Here is an 18,818-nt window from a genome sequence, read left to right as displayed (position 1 = left end):
CTTTATGTTTCTCTCCCCCTCTCTGTCTCTCTTTGTTTCTCTCCCCCTCTCTGTCTCTCTTTATGTTTCTCTCCCCCTCTCTGTCTCTCTCTGTTTCTCTCCCCCTCTCTGTCTCTCTTTCTGTTTCTCTCGCCCTCTGTCTCTCTTTCGGTTTCTCTCCCCCTCTGTCTCTCTTTCTGTTTCTCTCCCCCTCTCCCTCTCTTTCTGTTTCTCTCCCCCTCTGTCTCTCTTTCTGTTTCTCTCCCCCTCTCTGTCTCTCTTTCTGTTTCTCTCCCCCTCTCTGTCTCTCTTTATGTTTCTCTCCCCCTCTCTCTCTCTTTATGTTTCTCTCCCCCTCTCTGTCTCTCTTTATTTTTCTCTCCCCCTCTCTGTCTCTCTTTCTGTTTCTCTCCCCCTCTGTCTCTCTTTCTGTTTCTCTCCCTCTGTCTCTCTTTCTGTCTCTCCCCATCTGTCTCTCTTTCTGTCTCTCCCCATCTGTCTCTCTTTCTGTTTCTCTCCCCCTCTCTGTCTCTCTTTCTGTTTCTCTCCCTCTCTCTCTCTTTCTGTTTCTCTCCCTCTCTGTCTGTCTTTCTGTTTCTCTCCCCATCTGTCTCTCTTTCTGTTTCTCTCCCCCTCTCTGTCTCTCTGTTTCTCTCCCTCTCTCTGTCTCTCTTTCTGTTTCTCTCCCCCTCTCTGTCTCTCTTTCTGTTTCTCTCCCCCTCTCTGTCTGTCTTTCTGTTTCTCTCCCCATCTGTCTCTCTTTCTGTTTCTCTCCCCCTCTCTGTCTCTCTTTCTGTTTCTCTCCCTCTCTCTGTCTCTCTTTCTGTTTCTCTCCCCCTCTCTGTCTCTCTTTCTGTTTCTCTCCCCCTCTCTGTCTCTCTTTCTGTTTCTCTCCCCCTCTCTGTCTCTCTTTCTGTTTCTCTCCCCCTCTCTGTCTCTCTTTCTGTTTCTCTCCCCCTCTGTCTCTCTTTCTGTTTCTCTCCCCCTCTCTGTCTCTCTTTCTGTTTCTCTGTCTCTCTTTCTGTTTCTCTCCCCCTCTGTCTCTCTTTCTGTTTCTCTCCCTCTCTCTCTCTCTTTCTGTTTCTCTCCCCCTCTCTGTTTCTCTTTCTGTTTCTCTCCCCCTCTCTGTCTCTCTTTCTGTTTCTCTCCCCCTCTCTGTCTCTCTTTCTGTTTCTCTCCCCCTCTCTGTCTCTCTTTCTGTTTCTCTGTCTCTCTTTCTGTTTCTCTCCCCCTCTGTCTCTCTTTCTGTTTCTCTCCCCCTCTCTGTCTCTCTTTCTGTTTCTCTGTCTCTCTTTCTGTTTCTCTCCCCCTCTGTCTCTCTTTCTGTTTCTCTCCCCCGCTCTGTCTCTCTTTCTTTCTCTCCCCCGCTCTCTCTCTTTCTGTTTCTCTCCCCCTCTCTGTCTCTCTCTGTTTCTCTCCCCCTCTGTCTCTCTTTCTGTTTCTCTCCCCCTGTCTCTCTTTCTGTTTCTCTCCCCCTCTCTGTCTCTCTTTATGTTTCTCTCCCCCTCTGTCTCTCTCTGTTTCTCTCCCCCTCTCTGTCTCTTTATGTTTCTCTCCCCCTCTCTGTCTCTCTCTGTTTCTCTCCCTCTCTGTCTCTCTTTCTGTTTCTCTCCCCCTCTCTGTCTCTCTTTCTGTTTCTCTCCCCCTCTGTCTCTCTTTCTGTTTCTCTCCCCCTCTCTGTCTCTCTTTCTGTTTCTCTCCCCCTCTGTCTCTCTTTCTGTTTCTCTCCCTCTCTCTCTCTCTTTCTGTTTCTCTCCCCCTCTCTCTCTCTCTTTCTGTTTCTCTCCCCCTCTCTGTCTCTCTTTCTGTTTCTCTCCCCCTCTCTGTCTCTCTTTCTGTTTCTCTCCCCCCCTCTGTCTCTCTTTCTGTTTCTCTCCCCCCCCTCTGTCTCTCTTTCTGTTTCTCTCCCTCTCTGTCTCTGTTTCTCTCCCACTTTGTCTCTCTTTCCCACTTTCTGTCTCTCTCCCACCTTCTGTCTCTCTCTCCCACCTTCTGTCTCTCTCTCCCACCTTCTGTCTCTCTCTCCCACCTTCTGTCTCTCTCTCTCCCTCTCATAGTCTCTATCTCCTTCACTCTCTCCCTCTCTTTCTGTCTCTCTCTCCCACTTTCTGTCTCTCCCTCCTTCACACTCTCCCTCACTCTCTCTCCCTCTCTTTCTGTCTCTCAGAAAGAGACAGACACACAGACATGTAGTCCCAGGTGTGTTTACCTGCCTGTACACACAGACATGTAGTCCCAGGTGTATTACCTGCCTGTTCTATCATGGCCTGGTTTCACTTCCACAACCCAGGCGTGACTACAAACAAACACACACACTTAAGTTAGAACGCTCAATGTCAGTGTTCCGGAGGCTGGATTAGTGAGGAGAGTATATCTGGCTCCCTCTTTTTTACGGATCTGATAAAGATTTTCACATTGAATAAATATTTGGATCTGAGGGACAACTTGTCCTAGCTCTGTTTCCATTTGAGTGAAGTGGACGAGGAAGTGTGTCTCTGTATGTGTGTCTCTCTATAATGGACATGAGATGGAGGGAGTAGACAGGAAATGAGATGTGTTCCGATGACATCAAGTACCCTATAAAACAACAGCTAAAAGAGGAAGGGGTTGTGAAGAAGATGTTTAGGAGGTGTATTGATGCTGAGGACCAGTGATTCCCTCTCAGTTACTGATATAGGTTACACAGTGGCTCTTCTGGAGCCTAGATGAATCTGCAGAGGGTGTGGATGTTTTGGGGACTGTAAAGGGAGAGGTTGGGGTGGGGGGGGCTTGTAACACTTTTCCCATGTTGCTCTCTATCATTGGTCGGTTAGTTGGGTGTGCATCAGTGATGGAGGAGGACCATAGAGTAACAGACTCCACCCTCTCCCAGAGCATCTACCCAATCAAACCAGCTGCTGCCCTGGTGAACAGCCTTTGCTTTAATGACTTTGCAGCTCTGGACGTGGCACAGAACAGCAGAGACTCCGAGAGAATTGAGGGTTTCCATAGAGACCGTCTTATTGACAGCTCCCTCGCCAAAGGGGAGGAGAGGGAGGGCAGGGCTGCGTTCACAGACTCTCGGAGCGAAGGAGCAGGACAGCAGACGGAGAGAGAGATGGAACACACCACTCAGGAGGGATATGAGGGGCCTGACCCTCCTACGGATGGGGAAATGAGCCGATCCAAGCCTGAGGAGAAGCTGAGAAGAGAGGAAGAACAGGAGGAGGTGGCAGAGGAGGAGAAGGATAGTGACGTGTGTTTTAAAGCTCTACAGGAGATCTCAGTCTTGGCAGTGAAGGAGCAGCTCACACTGGAGGAGGTGCAGCAGGAGGAGGACCAGATTGAGGAGCTGTGCGAGGAGTATGTTCAGGAAGAAGACATGTTTGTTGTGGAGATTATCAGAGATGGAGCTGCGTCTCTCGATGGCCTGGCCAAACTCATCACAGTGGAGGTGAGTGGGAGAGAAACTGTCTGGGTAACCCTCCCTGGGACTGTTGTCCAGTGACACACACTGTTGCTGATTATCTGAACAAAGGGATTTTATTGTTCTGTGCATGATTGTGTGTTTGAGAAGTCTGACGTGACCTGTCTTAATGCCAACTCATCACTTCTCTAAGCAGCTAGAGTCTAATGGCATTATATAGCCATTTTGTTGTAAATTAGTGTTTCCCTAGGCAGTGTGTTGGAGTGAAATATGGCTATTCAGAGGAGTGGTCCATAAACCAGGTCTGGCTGTTACACTAAGAGAAACTTTTACACACAGATGTGAGTTCTGACCATCTGGCTACCCAAACCCCCCCCTCTCTCCCATCCTGTTGTGAGGTAGTATATCAGAGTGAAGAGTGAAATGGATGAGGTGTCTTCCTGTGTGAGGAGACAGAGGGTAAGAGTCAGTAATTAGCACGCAGACAGTTTTAGGTTCTCCGAGTGACGCTCATTTACTGCCTTTCTATACAATTAAAAACCGTTTTGGAGAACAATAAAAATGACCCCAGCCATTATCACCTTGGCTGCTGTAGGTTCATTCAAACACATCCTATTAGCTATACAATTTTATTCGTATCTCTATTTAACTAGGTAAGTCAGTTAAAAACAAATTCTTATTTATAATGACGGCCTAGGAACAGTGGGTTAACTTCCTTATTCAGGGGCAGAACTTCAGATTTGTACTTCGTCAGCTGGGGGATTCGATCTTGCAACCTTTTGGCTACTAGTCCAATGCTCTAACCACTAGGCTACACTGCCGCCCCATTGTAATGTTGTACCCCTGAAATGGGGGGGGGGGATATGATCAGTTATTCACACCGACACGTAGCATTGATGAAAACGTATGACATTTTAATGTAGGCATACAGGGAAGATGATCATATTGAAACCGTTCCTAATTTTGTCATGGAACCACTTAACTTCTCTCTGCTTATTCCTCCCTCTGGTTTTCCCCTGCCTCACCAATGTCACCAATGTCTAGACACAGCGGGAGTCGCAGGACGGTGTCGCCGCCAGCCTGTGTTGCGAGACTGAACCGTTTGAATGTGCTGCTCAGAAGGAAAATCCAGGAGACGCAGGCAAACATAACAAACAATCCATTGTTCATGATTCCACTTGTTTGTAAAAAGAGTAAAGTTGCCCAGCAAAAAAACAAGTAATGTTGCTTAAACAGAAGGAGAACGAACAGTCGCTGACAACCAAAACCAGTGTGGTTTTAGGAGGGGTTCTGAAAGACACTCATGGGGGTGTCCCCAGAAAGTTGACTAGCAACAACAACAACTGGAACGTAACACACTTACCAGGAGCACCAACTACATTTGCCCAAGATTAAAAAAAAATAGAAACTTAATGACAGGATACTAAAAAAAAATGTCACTAAGTGAAATCAGATAAAGGATTATTTGTCTAAAACTCAAACTAAGGTGCCAACTAAAGGTGTTAACCCTCCGCATCTATCAAGACAACAGGAGCACTGGGCCAGCACAGGTGTAACACATACTGACTAACGAGACGGCAACCAGCACAGGTGTAACACATACTGACTAACGAGACGGCAACCAGCACAGGTGTAACACATACTGACTAACGAGACAGCAACCAGCACAGGTGTAACACATACTGACTAACGAGACAGCAACCAGCACAGGTGTAACACATACTGACTAACGAGGTGACACCACTTGGTGCATCTATGTGCTAACGAGCTATATGTCCAACCTCAAAAAACATACATGGAAAAACCTAAGCCTGTAACATGGAGGTAGGTGCGATTAGGTCAATAATATAGGCCTTCTGAGCTTTAATCAACGCTGTGAGTAATATTTCGATGTTGACCAGTAATAGATTTTCTTTGTGTACAAAAGATACACTGAGTGTAGAAAACATTAGGAACTGCTGCTCTTTCCATGACATAGACTGACCAGGTGAATCCAGATGAAAGCTATGATCCCTTACTGATGTCACTTGTTAAATCCACTTCAATCAGTGTAGATGAAGGGGAGGAAACAGGTTAAAGAAAGATGTTTAAGCCCTGAGACAGGTGTTGTGTGCGTGTGCCATTCAGAGGGTGAACCAGCGGGACAAAATATTTACGTGTCTTTGAACGGGGTATGGTAGTTGGTGCCAGGAGCACCAGTTTGTGTCAAGAACTGCAACGCTGCTGGGTTTTTCTCATCTGTGTAGAAACTAGGGCCTGTAGGACCTGCCTTGTTGACAGTGCTGTCAAGAAGGTAGAAACGAGGGCCTGTAGGACCTGCCTTGTTGACAGTGCTGTCAAGAAGGTAGAAACTAGGGCCTGTAGGACCTGCCTTGTTGACAGTGCTGTCAAGAAGGTAGAAACGAGGGCCTGTAGGACCTGCCTTGTTGACAGTGCTGTCAAGAAGGTAGAAACGAGGGCCTGTAGGACCTGCCTTGTTGACAGTGCTGTCAAGAAGGTAGAAACGAGGGCCTGTAGGACCTGCCTTGTTGACAGTGCTGTCAAGAAGGTAGAAACGAGGGCCTGTAGGACCTGCCTTGTTGACAGTGCTGTCAAGAAGGTAGAAACGAGGGCCTGTAGGACCTGCCTTGTTGACAGTGCTGTCAAGAAGGTAGAAACGAGGGCCTGTAGGACCTGCCTTGTTGACAGTGCTGTCAAGAAGGTAGAAACTAGGACCTGCCTTGTTGACAGTGCTGTCAAGAAGGTAGAAACTAGGGCCTGTCGGACCTGCCTTGTTGACAGTGCTGTCAAGAAGGTAGAAACTAGGGCCTGTTGGACCTGCCTTGTTGACAGTGCTGTCAAGAAGGTAGAAACTAGGGCCTGTCGGACCTGCCTTGTTGACAGTGCTGTCAAGAAGGTAGAAACTAGGACTTGCCTTGTTGACAGTGCTGTCAAGAAGGTAGAAACGAGGGCCTGTAGGACCTGCCTTGTTGACAGTGCTGTCAAGAAGGTAGAAACTAGGGCCTGTCGGACCTGCCTTGTTGACAGTGCTGTCAAGAAGGTAGAAACTAGGGCCTGTCGGACCTGCCTTGTTGACAGTGCTGTCAAGAAGGTAGAAACTAGGACTTGCCTTGTTGACAGTGCTGTCAAGAAGGTAGAAACTAGGACTTGCCTTGTTGACAGTGCTGTCAAGAAGGTAGAAACTAGGGCCTGTAGGACCTGCCTTGTTGACAGTGCTGTCAAGAAGGTAGAAACGAGGGCCTGTAGGACCTGCCTTGTTGACAGTGCTGTCAAGAAGGTAGAAACTAGGGCCTGTAGGACCTGCCTTGTTGACAGTGCTGTCAAGAAGGTAGAAACTAGGGCCTGTAGGACCTGCCTTGTTGACAGTGCTGTCAAGAAGGTAGAAACTAGGGCCTGTAGGACCTGCCTTGTTGACAGTGCTGTCAAGAAGGTAGAAACTAGGGCCTGTAGGACCTGCCTTGTTGACAGTGCTGTCAAGAAGGTAGAAACTAGGGCCTGTAGGACCTGCCTTGTTGACAGTGCTGTCAAGAAGGTAGAAACTAGGGCCTGTAGGACCTGCCTTGTTGACAGTGCTGTCAAGAAGGTAGAAACTAGGGCCTGTAGGACCTGCCTTGTTGACAGTGCTGTCAAGAAGGTAGACACTAGGGCCTGTAGGACCTGCCTTGTTGACAGTGCTGTCAAGAAGGTAGAAACTAGGGCCTGTAGGACCTGCCTTGTTGACAGTGCTGTCAAGAAGGTAGAAACTAGGGCCTGTAGGACCTGCCTTGTTGACAGTGCTGTCAAGAAGGTAGAAACTAGGGCCTGTAGGACCTGCCTTGTTGACAGTGCTGTCAAGAAGGTAGAAACTAGGGCCTGTAGGACCTGCCTTGTTGACAGTGCTGTCAAGAAGGTAGAAACTAGGGCCTGTAGGACCTGCCTTGTTGACAGTGCTGTCAAGAAGGTAGAAACTAGGGCTTGTAGGACCTGCCTTGTTGATAGTGCTGTCAACAAGGTAGAGCAGTGCCTTATCATGGACAGACTTCTCCCCATCTTAGCTACTGTTGTATCAATATGTTTTGACCATGACAGTTTACAATCCAGGGTTACTCCAAGCAGTTTAGTCACCTCAGCTTGCTCAACTTCCACATGATTTATTACAAGATTTAGTTGAGGGTTAAGGTTTAGTGAGTGTTTTAGAAATAATTAGGGCTAACTTATTCCTTGCCGCCCACTCTGAAACTAACTGCAGCTCTAAGGGTTGCAGTCATTTCAGTCGCTGTAGTAGCTGACGTGTATAGTGTTGAGTCATCCGCATACATAGAAACTCTGGCTTTACTCAGTCAATGGCATGCCACAATCATTTTATCATTTTCTCTCAGCCAATCATCAATCATTTGTGTAAGTGCTGTGCTTGTTGGGTGTCCTTCCCTATAAGCATGCTGAAAGTTTGTTGTCAATTTGTTTACTGTAAAATAGCATTGTATCTTGTCAAACACAATTTTCCCCAGAAGTTTACTAAGGGTTGGTAACAGTCTGATTGGTCGGTTATTTGAGCTAGTAAAGCGGGCTTTAGGTAGTGGAATTACTTTTAGGCTTAAATTGAAGATGTTTGAATAGGAGTGGCAATATCATCTGCTATTATCCTCAGTCATTTTCCATCCAGATTGTCAGACCCCGGTGGCTTGTGATTGTTGATAGACAACAATCATGTTTTCACCTCTTTCACACGGACTTTACGGAATTAAAAAGTACAATTCTTGTATTTCATAATTTGGTCTGATATACTTGGATGTGTAGCGTCAGCATTTGTTGCCGGCATGTCATCGCTAAGTGTTCTTATCTTGCCAATGAAAAAGTAATTCAAGTAGTTTGCAATATCAGTGGGCTATGTGATGAATGAGCCATCTGATTCAATGAATGAAGTAGCCGAGTTGGCTTTTTTCCCCAAAATGTAATTTAAGGTGCCCCAATGCATTTTACTATCATTCTTTATATAATTTATCTTTGTTTCATAGTGTAGTTTATTTTTATGTAGTTTAGTCACATGATTTCTTAATTTGCAGTACGTTTGCCAATCAGTTGGGCTGCCAGACCTAATTGCCACCTTTTGTCTCATCCCTCTCAACTGTACGATTTTTCAATTCCTCATCAATCCAAGGGGATTTACAGTAATTTTCTTAATGAATTCGTGCTTATTAGTAACTGGAATAAGTAGTTTCATAAATGCTTCAAGTGCAGCGTCTGTTTGTTCCTCATTACACACCGAAGACCAGCAAATATTCTTTACATCATCAACATATGAATCACTACAAAACTTATTGTGATTTATGTGTGTATACATATGTCAGCTGTATGTGTCTATTGTGTACAGAATATTTATGGCGTGTGTGTATGATGTGGTAACCAGTTTGCTAACCAGTTGACCTAGCACTGACCCTCTGACCTCCAGATGACCCCTGCCCCTAGCCTGGTGTCCATCCTGAAGAGGAGGAGGAGGAGTGTGTGTGTGGAGAATGTGTGTGTTGCTCCCTCCTCGGTCCCGCACAAACATCCTGCTAAGCGCAGGGTCCGCTTCAAAGTACCTGATGACGGCTTTGACCAGGGTGAGGGTAATATAATAATAATATATGCCATTTAGCAGACGCTTTTATCCAAAGCGACTTACAGTCATGTGTGCATACATTCTACGTATGGGTGGTCCCGGGGATCGAACCCACTACCCTGGCGTTACAAGCGCCATGCTCTACCAACTGAGCTACAGAAGGACCACGTGTGTGTGTTTGAGTCAGTGTACATATGCCCAACAATGGCTATAATCAAGTGTATGTGTGTCTGCATTCTTACTATGTCACCCTCTCCCCGTCTTCTCTCTTCTCCAGACAAGAAACGGTTCAATAAAGCTCAGTTAATAGACATCTAAACGTGTTGCTCTTCCCTCCTCCAGACCAGGTGGGCGGAGACTCATGCCTGCTCCTCTTCCTGCTCTGCCTGGTCACCGTGGTGATCAGCCTGGGAGGCACTGCCCTCTACTGTGCTCTGGGCAACACCCACTCCACCGTCTGCACCGACTTTTCTCGGAACGCGGACTTCTACCTCGCACAGCTGCATCGTGGAATGGATCAGCTCCGACACTGGCTGACCCCTGGGTTTTAGCTGACCCCCAAGGAGGAGAGAAGTTAGGAGATGAAGGAGAGGAAGGAGAATCCCTTGTTTTGCAAGGTGGTTATTCTCCTTTCTCCAACTTGGACAGGATTTCTCTCCATGTCCTCCTGTTTTCCTCTCTCTCTCTCTCTCTCTCTCTCTGTCTTCACTGGCTGGCCAGTTAATGTGTGTGATGGGAGAGCGAGTGATGGAAGGTGTATGTGATACTAGTAGCCTGCAACCACACTAACAGCAGCCTAAGACATCTGCAGCGCTGCCTAGTAGAACTAGTAGGACTGACATAGGACCTGTAATATATTGGACTACCTATAGATTTTAACTATACACTACTGGACATAGAGCGACTCTGTGTCAGCCCAGAGGAAGGGATAGACTGGGCTAGACTCATTACCACTTAGCTCGGATCCGCTCACTACCATATGGAGACGTCTGGATCCTTCAGGCATGGACAACACCGCTCACATGTGCAAACAAGAAGCGTCCGGTCAGCCTTTTTTAAGAAACCACCGTGGCTCTTTGTTTATGGACTCCATTTTGTATCTCAACTGCACTTTGAATGTGAACAATTGTGCTCTGGTCAGAAACATGAAATAATGTCTTAAAAAATATTATATTAATGAACGTTTTGTTTTAATGAAACAGATTAGACTTTTCTTTATGTTCCTCACTGTTGAAGATTCTTACGGAGTGTGTCCGGGTGTTTCTTTGGGCTGAAGTTAGAAGTTGCTCCTAACCACAGATCTGAGATCAAATCTTAACCTTATCCTCAACCAGAAGGGGGAGGAAATGTCTGACTCTGTATCAGTAGTAAGGGCCAACTTCTACAACTTCTGTTTCAGGGTGTCTGGGATTATTGGGTTGTTTTTGGGGTACAGATTGTGGCGTTGGCCCTTGATGGCCCTCAATGACCATATATGCAACATGGACAAAAAATCAATACGTCTGTAATCGTGTTCAAGAATGTTTAGCGCCCTAAGGGTCAGGTCGGTACTAGAAGAGGAATATCTGTTTAGCTGAGAATCGTCTCTGCTCAGGCATGTGTATATTTATCTTTATTGTGAAATAATTATGGGCATGATCAGTATTACGCCGAGTGCATTACCTCCTGCGATCAATGGACTTTGAATTTGGATCAATGGATTTAGATTCAATGGATTTTTACTTATTATAATTTTTGTGCTCATTGTTATTTCTTTTATTTCAGGCTTTTTATTAGTCTATTTAATCTGTTTTACTCTTTGTCAGTCGGCGGTATGTTTTAGTTTTGTCTGGCGTTCAGTAGACATGTCACAGTGGCTCCTATGATAATGTAATGATGATGTAGTCGGCTGGGCAGTGACTCTTAGGCTGCATCATCTGTGTTTTCCTCTTGTTTCCTCTCATCTCCTCTTATATGAAAACACAAGACAGGTGAAACAAACTGCAAATATTAAGAACTGTATTCAAATGGACAATATAGATATGCAATTTGCTTTCGTCTTTCAAGGTTCTTTCAGAGGGGGGAAGATGAAGGAGAAGAGACGAGGGGAGGATGCCAAAGTAGAGTATTGAGATGCAGCCTTGGTTTTAAAATGATTTGCACGTGTCTGGCTGGTCCAGATGACTCTGTCTTACTGTTTGGATCTGAAGTATTTATATCATATCTGCACGTGGGGAGAGAAAAAAACGACCTTCTGTTGTTTTTCTCGTTTTGGCTTGATGTTGTTATCGTTGGTTGTTATTTTCCCTTATTTTGTTCTTGAAGACTATGTTTTGAAAAAGAGGAGTCTCTTTCCAAGGCTCACCAGTTAAAGAATGCCAGTTGGAAAAGTCAGAACAGAAGCGGGACAGTCTCCATTTTCAACTTCTCATCTCTGTGTATGATGACATGTGAAGACGATTAACTAATGTGTGTCATTGTGGCCAATGCTGCGTTCAGAACCAAGTGGGAAGGTGGAAATTACCAGTTGTGAATTTGTAATTGTGAGTTTGATGCTTTCACTTGCTTTGAACTTGTTGATTTGCTTAAGGCAAACAAGCTGGGTCAAACAAACTAAAAGTATAGCTATCATGCTTTGAACCATTCCATTGGCACTAAGAGAAATCTCTACCCACCTGGGGCACCGGGCGAAATGAAACTCATCCATTGGTCAAGTTTGTTTTGCATGGCCTTGTGCCCCGGGTGGGTGGCGTTTTGTGAAATCTCTACCTACCCAGTGCACCGGGCTTTGCAAAACAAATCACCATTGAGAGGGATGACTGTGGTGAGTACCTTTTTAAACACCTGTTTCTCTCTGTTGATTGGTTAATAAACCTCACTGTGGGGACTGATCTGACCCAATTGTACTCTGTTCTTATTCCAGCTATTAAGTTTGTAAATTGTTATAAAGTTGTTCATCACAATAGTCTGATAAAGACTGTTACCAAATGCAAAGAGAAACTCTAAAGAAACACTTCTGAATGATACCTTTTTAGGTCGCTAGGGGCAGCCTTGAACCACATTGGAGAGCCTCCCTCACACAGAATTCACACCCCTTTTTGTTCTTACAAAGTGGAATTAAAATAGATGATTATTATACATTTTTAATGGAAAATAAACACTAATTTATCTTGATTCGATAAGTATTCAACACTCTGAGTTAATGCATGTTAGAATCAACTTTGGCAGTGATTACAGCTGGGTCTCTTAAGAGCTTTGCACACCATGATTGTAGAATATTCGCCCATAATTTAAAAAAAATATTCAAGCTCTGTCAAGTTGGTTGTTGATCATTGCTCGACAGCCATTTAAGTCTTGCATAGATTTTAAGTGCATTTAAGGCAAAATTGTAACTGGGACCACTCAGGAACATGTTCTCTTGGTAAACAACTTCCGTGGAGCCTATATTTGGCCTGATGTTGTATGTATTTGTCCCAGTGAAAGGTGAATTTGTATCCCAATGTCTGTTGGAAAGCAGACTGAACCTAGATTTCCTCTCGGGTTTTGCCTGTTTTTTTTTTTTTTATCCTAAAAGGAAACGTGTGTGTGGTGGACTGTCATTACAATTTCTTCAGGGGAACCTGGTAAAATGAAGGTTGTAGTGTAGATAGCCACTGGATGTGTCTGAATGCACTGTCAGCATGCAGCCAAAGTTACTAACCACTTTTGGAGCTAACTATATAGTGCTCTCCCAAATCGTATCCTGATGTCGACAGCAGATGAATTTTATTCATAACATGGCTAACTTAGCTATCTAATATACATTTTGAAATAAGTTATTAACTGGCTAGCTAACTAGCTTTAGCAATGTTGGGAGGTCAATACTGAAATCTAGCTAGCTAATCAGCTGAGCTAGCAAACAATGTAACAAAAGTATAATTTCGTATTTGAAAATCACTCCCAACAGGTTCTGCATTTCAGGAACCATAGTAGCAAGTACCCCTGGTGTACTGTTCAATTATTTAGCCATTTAAAACATATATTTTTGGATGAAAACTTCATTTTGGCAATGCCCTCCAATGGCTTTCATGTGTTTCAACGAAATACATAATTGTAGATGAATCACACTCCTGCAAGAAACCGATGTTAATTTACAACTTTTGCAACAAAAAGATGGTCTAGCTCTGTTTCCATAAACTTGTCAATTTTTTTAATATTATTTTTTACATTTTAAGTTTGCGTATAGAAAACAAATGTTCAAATTGTCTCCTTCGGCGCATTTCCATGTAATTATCTTCTGTCGATAAAAAAAAACAGCTGGACTTAATGAAGTTAAAAAAACCTCAGAACCCCTTATTAACCAGGTCGCTACTTTACCCCCTTCCTTCCGGAGAGCGTGTCTCTATGCTTCAAGTCCCTCACCTCCACCCCACTTCTGACATCAATATAGCGAATTCGGCGGGTAGCCCTGACCAGGACTTGAACCTGGATCCAGCAACTGTCAAGCCAACACGTTAAACATTATGCCAAGAGGTTCGAACCCTTTGACCAAGTTGCTTGGTGTTGTGTTAAGGTCACTACACTCTATTATTTTGTAGTTAGCTCCTTAGCTAATGTGTCATTACAAATAAGGTACTTTTGCTGCGTTCAGAACAGCTGGGAACTCGGAACTGTGTACCCGGGAAATCTCCCGTCTTCAGTGCTTTCAAAACAACTCGGTAACTCGGGCCTCTTTCTTGAGTTCTGACCTGAAGATTACTGAGGTCATTGTTTGACCTCGTACTTTTCTGAGTTCCCAGTTGTTTTGAATGTGGCATTAGCTACAGCGTTTAGCCAACTAATCGAGAACACCTTGCCTGCACATGCTTTGATCTCCGCAATGGTAGTATGCGTGAGCGCATTGACGAGCAAGGAAACTTGTGCCGTAGTTTAGTGTGCGACGCTGCTTAGATGGAAACAGGCATGGCAGAGAGATTTTCCACTAATACCGTCCTTCACACAACATTCTGTTAAACTGTTAAAGATTAGAAGGCCTATGTTAATGAATCAGTTATTGATCTGTCCTCTTGATACGTAGGCTGCTAATAATATGATAATAGTCAGTTCACCAATGACATCACGGCATGTTGAATGAATGGCAGCCTAGTAGTCAGACCAAATTTGATGGATTAGGTCAGGGATGGAGAGATGAAACAAACTCATTTAGTAGTTTCATATTCCAATTAGCCTACAGTAAACTAAACTACTATGTTGCATCCAGTAATTGAATTATTCAGAATTTTCTCCAGAAACAAAATGAAGGCAGTTTACATTTCCACTAAACTATCCACATAAAGACACCTATGAATTAAAAAAAAAATGTTACCTTTATTTTACTAGGCAAGTCAGTTAACAAATTCTTATTTTCAATGACGGCCTAGGAACAGTGGGTTAACTGCCTGTTCAGGGGCAGAACGACAGATTTGTACCTTGTCAGCTCGGGGATTCGAACCTGCAACCTTTCAATTTCCCCTAAATTGTACCTAGAAAAATGTGAATGTGTTATTGAGACCACCTCAATTTAGGATGAAACACACACATGACTGTGTTGGCTACATTGTTTGATATAATTTAAGACTGAGTTTAAGAAAAATGCAAAATTCTCCAATTTCCTGAGGGAGAAGTTGACTGACCCCCTCCATACCTACGAACGCGTCGAACACACCGTCAGTATTCCAGCATGTTGGTACACCAAAATTACATACATTTCCAATGAAACGCTGCGTTTGCCTTGCAGTCAGTTGCAGTGCATACCTTGGATTTATCGAACGTATGCGGTCAAACTATGCGTAAACGGCTTGACAGAAACGATAGAAGGTGTGTGTTGAGGTTTTGTTATATACATATCCAGATGATGCTGCGTGCTATTTCGCGCAATGCCACTGTACTCAAACTGAACGCTAGATGGAGTTGGTGCGCTGTCATTTTCTTCTGCGCTAGAAAGTCGGGCAAGCCTACCTATCCCAGAAGTTTGCTGTAAAACCCGCGAATTCAGATAAATGAAAAGTTGTCGCATAAAGATTTCTTAATTTTTCAATGTTTTATTTTCACTGCCTCAGGGATCACAGCAGTTTCGGCTTAGCAGCCGCCTTCGGTGTGTAGGTACAAATCTTTTTCATCCAAAACAGCATTTGTAAGGAACATAGGTGAGCAACCCATGAGCAGCAGGTGCTTCAAATCAGGGTTGCAACTCATCAGCGTTGAATACAGTCAGTTGCCCTTTGTGCTGCTCCCATACCCTATAATTAAGAATTTCTTTGTGATTGTAATTTGTAAACAGGTAGACCGGAGAAGTTGCTTCTTAATTATAGGGTATGGGAGCAGCACAAAGGGCAACTGACTGTATTCAACGCTGAACAAAAATATAAATGCAACATGCAACAATTTCTAAGATTGTACTGTTACAGTTCATATAAGGAAAGTCAATTTAAATAAATACATTAGGCTCTAATCTATGGATTTCACATGACTGGGAATACAGATATGCATCTGTTGGTCATTGATAACCAACCAGTATCTGATGTGACCACCATTTCCCTCATGTAGCGCGACATCACCTTCACATAGAGTTGATCAGCATGTTGATTGTGGCCTGTGGAATGAAGTTGCTGGATATTGGCAGGAACTGGCCCAGATCATTCCAAACATGCTCTATGGTGACATGTCTGGTGAGTATGCAGGCCATGGAACTACTGGGAATTGTGTACAGATCCTTGCGACATGGGGCCGTGTATTATCATGCTGAAACATGAGTTGATTGCGGTGGATGAATGGCACAAAAATGGGCCTCAGGATCTCAAATCAAATCCAATCAAATTTTATTTGTCACATACACATGGTTAGCAGATGTTAATGCGAGTGTAGCGAAATGCTTGTGCTTCTAGTTCTGACAATGCAGTAATAACCAACAAGTAATCTAACTAACAATTCCAAAACTACTGTCTTATACACAGTGTAAGGGGATAAAGAATATGTACATAAGGATATATGAATGAGTGATGGTACAGAGCAGCATAGGCAAGATACAGTAGATGGTATCGAGTACAGTATATACATATGAGATTAGTATATAAACAAAGTGGCATAGTTAAAGTGGCTAGTGATACATGTATTACATAAGGATGCAGTCGATGATATGGAGTACAGTATATACGTATGCATATGAGATGAATAATATAGGGTAAGTAACATTATATAAGGTAGCATTGTTTAAAGTGGCTAGTGATATATTTACATCATTTCCCATCAATTCCCATTATTAAAGTGGCTGGAGTTGAGTCAGTGTCAGTGTGTTGGCAGCAGCCACTCAATGTTAGTGGTGGCTGTTTAACAGTCTGATGGCCTTGAGATAGAAGCTGTTTTTCAGTCTCTCGGTCCCAGCTTTGATGCACCTGTACTGACCTCGCCTTCTGGATGATAGCGGAGTGAACAGGCAGTGGCTCGGGTGGTTGATGTCCTTGATGATCTTTATGGCCTTCCTGTAACATCGGGTGGTGTAGGTGTCCTGGAGGGCAGGTAGTTTGCCCCCGGTGATGCGTTGTGCAGACCTCACTACCCTCTGGAGAGCCTTATGGTTGAGGACGGAGCAGTTGCCGTACCAGGCGGTGATACAGCCCGCCAGGATGCTCTCGATTGTGCATCTGTAGAAGTTTGTGAGTGCTTTTGGTGACAAGCCGAATTTCTTGTGGACCAATTGCTACCCTCTCCACTACTGTTCCATCGATGTGGATAGGGGGGTGTTCCCTCTGCTGTTTCCTGAAGTCCACAATAATCCCCTTAGTTTTGTTGACGTTGAGTGTGAGGTTATTTTCCTGACACCACACTCCGAGGGCCCTCACCTCCTCCCTGTAGGTCGTCTCGTCGTTGTTGGTAATCAAGCCTACCACTGTTGTGTCGTCCGCAAACTTGATGATTGAGTTGGAGGCGTGCGTGGCCACGCAGTCGTGGGTGAACAGGGGCTCAGAACGCACCCTTGTGGGGCCCCAGTGTTGAGGATCAGCGGGGAGGAGATGTTGTTGCCTACCCTCACCACCTGGGGGCGACCCGTCAGGAAGTCCAGTACCTAGTTGCACAGGGCGGGGTCGAGACCCAGGGTCTCGAGCTTGATGACGAGCTTGGAGGGTACTATGGTGTTGAATGCTGAGCTGTAGTCGATGAACAGCATTCTCACATAGGTATTCCTCTTGTCCAGATGGGTTAGGGCAGTGTGCAGTGTGGTTGAGATTGCATCGTCTGTGGACCTATTTGGGCGGTAAGCAAATTGTAGTGGGTCTAGGGTGTCCGGTAGGGTGGAGGTGATATGGTCCTTGACTAGTCTCTCAAAGCACTTCATGATGACGGAAGTGAGTGCTACGGGGCGGTAGTCGTTTAGCTCAGTTACCTTAGCTTCCTTGGGAACAGGAACAATGGTGGCCCTCTTGAAGCATGTGGGAACAGCAGACTGGTATAGGGATTGATTGAATATGTCCGTAAACACACCGGCCAGCTGGTCTGCGCATGCTCCTAGGGCGCGGCTGGGGATGCCGTCTGGGCCTGCAGCCTTGCGAGGGTTAACACGTTTAAATGTCTTACTCACCTCGGCTGCAGTGAAGGAGAGACCGCATGTTTTCGTTGCAGGCCGTGTCAGTGGCACTGTATTGTCCTCAAAGCGGGCAAAACAGTTATTTAGTCTGCCTGGGAGCAAGACATCCTGGTCCGTGACTGGGCTGGATTTCTTCCTGTAGTCCATGGTTGACTGTAGACCCTGCCACATGCCTCTTGTGTCTGAGCCGTTGAATTGAGATTCTACTTTGTCTCTGTACTGACGCTTAGCTTGTTTGATAGCCTTGCGGAGGGAATAGCTGCACTGTTTGTATTCAGTCATGTTACCAGACACCTTGCCCTGATTAAAAGCAGTGGTTCGCGCTTTCAGTTTCACGTGAATGCTGCCATCAATCCACGGTTTCTGGTTAGGGAATGTTTTAATCGTTGCTATGGGAACGACATCTTCAACGCACGTTCTAATGAGCTCGCACACCGAATCAGCGTATTCGTCAATATTGTTATCTGACGCAATACGAAACATATCCCAGTCCACGTGATGGAAGCAGTCTTGGAGTGTGGAGTCAGCTTGGTCGGACCAGCGTTGGACAGACCTCAGCGTGGGAGCCTCTTGTTTTAGTTTCTGTCTGTAGGCAGGGATCAACAAAATGGAGTCGTGGTCAGCTTTTCCGAAAGGGGGGCGGGGCAGGGCCTTATATGCGTCGCGGAAGTTAGAGTAACAATGATCCAAGGTTTTTCCACCCCTGGTTGCGCAATCGATATGCTGATCAAATTTATGGAGTCTTGCTTTCAGATTAGCCTTGTTAAAATCCCCAGCTACAATGAATGCAGCCTCCGGATAAATGGTTTCCAGTTTGCAAAGAGTTAAATCAAGTTCGTTCAGAGCCATCGATGTGTCTGCTTGGGGGGGATATATACGGCTGTAATTATAATCGAAGAGAATTCTCTTGGTAGATAATGTGGTCTACATTTGATTGTGAGGAATTCTAAACCAGGTGAACAGGATTTGAGTTCCTGTATGTTTCTTTCATCACACCATGTCTCGTTAGTCATAAGGCATAAGCCCCCGCCCCTCTTTTTACCAGAAAGATGTTTGTTTCTGTCGGCGCGATGCGTGGAGAAACCCGTTGGCTGCACCGCCTCGGATAGCGTCTCTCCAGTGAGCCATGTTTCCGTGAAGCAAAGAACGTTACAGTCTCTGATGTCCCTCTGGAATGCTACCCTTGCTCGGATTTCATCAACCTTGTTGTCAAGAGACTGGACATTGGTAAGAAGAATGCTAGGGAGTGGTGCACGGTGTGCCCGTCTCCGGAG

At 45.0% G+C, this 18,818-nt stretch overlaps 1 protein-coding gene across 31 annotated transcripts in view; it reads left to right on the top strand.

Moving 5' to 3' along the window:
• Positions 1-11,841, top strand: part of LOC118362323 (consortin-like) — a 37,348-nt gene extending 25,507 nt beyond the window's left edge. Inside the window, exons 1-5 of one of the 31 annotated variants that reach the window (XR_008086131.1) lie at positions 3,469-5,933; positions 6,129-6,179; positions 6,231-6,425; positions 6,519-8,967; positions 9,309-11,841. Coding sequence is in view for 1 of the 31 variants with exons in the window: in XM_052485930.1 (XP_052341890.1) it covers positions 2,793-3,412; positions 8,814-8,967; positions 9,309-9,517 (983 nt within the window). In the remaining 30 variants the exon portion in view is untranslated. Of the gene's footprint in view, positions 1-2,792; positions 3,413-3,468; positions 8,968-9,308 lie in introns of those variants that run through there. The other 30 variants (XR_008086126.1, XR_008086121.1, XR_008086128.1 and 27 more) reach the window with 30 other exon arrangements.
• Positions 11,842-18,818: the final 6,977 nt, after the last annotated feature.

The sequence above is a fragment of the Oncorhynchus keta genome, chromosome 29 (assembly GCF_023373465.1).
Source record: "Oncorhynchus keta strain PuntledgeMale-10-30-2019 chromosome 29, Oket_V2, whole genome shotgun sequence".
In the NCBI taxonomy this organism is placed as follows: Eukaryota; Metazoa; Chordata; class Actinopteri; order Salmoniformes; family Salmonidae; genus Oncorhynchus; species Oncorhynchus keta.
This window is presented reverse-complemented; position numbering and strand designations above follow the sequence as displayed.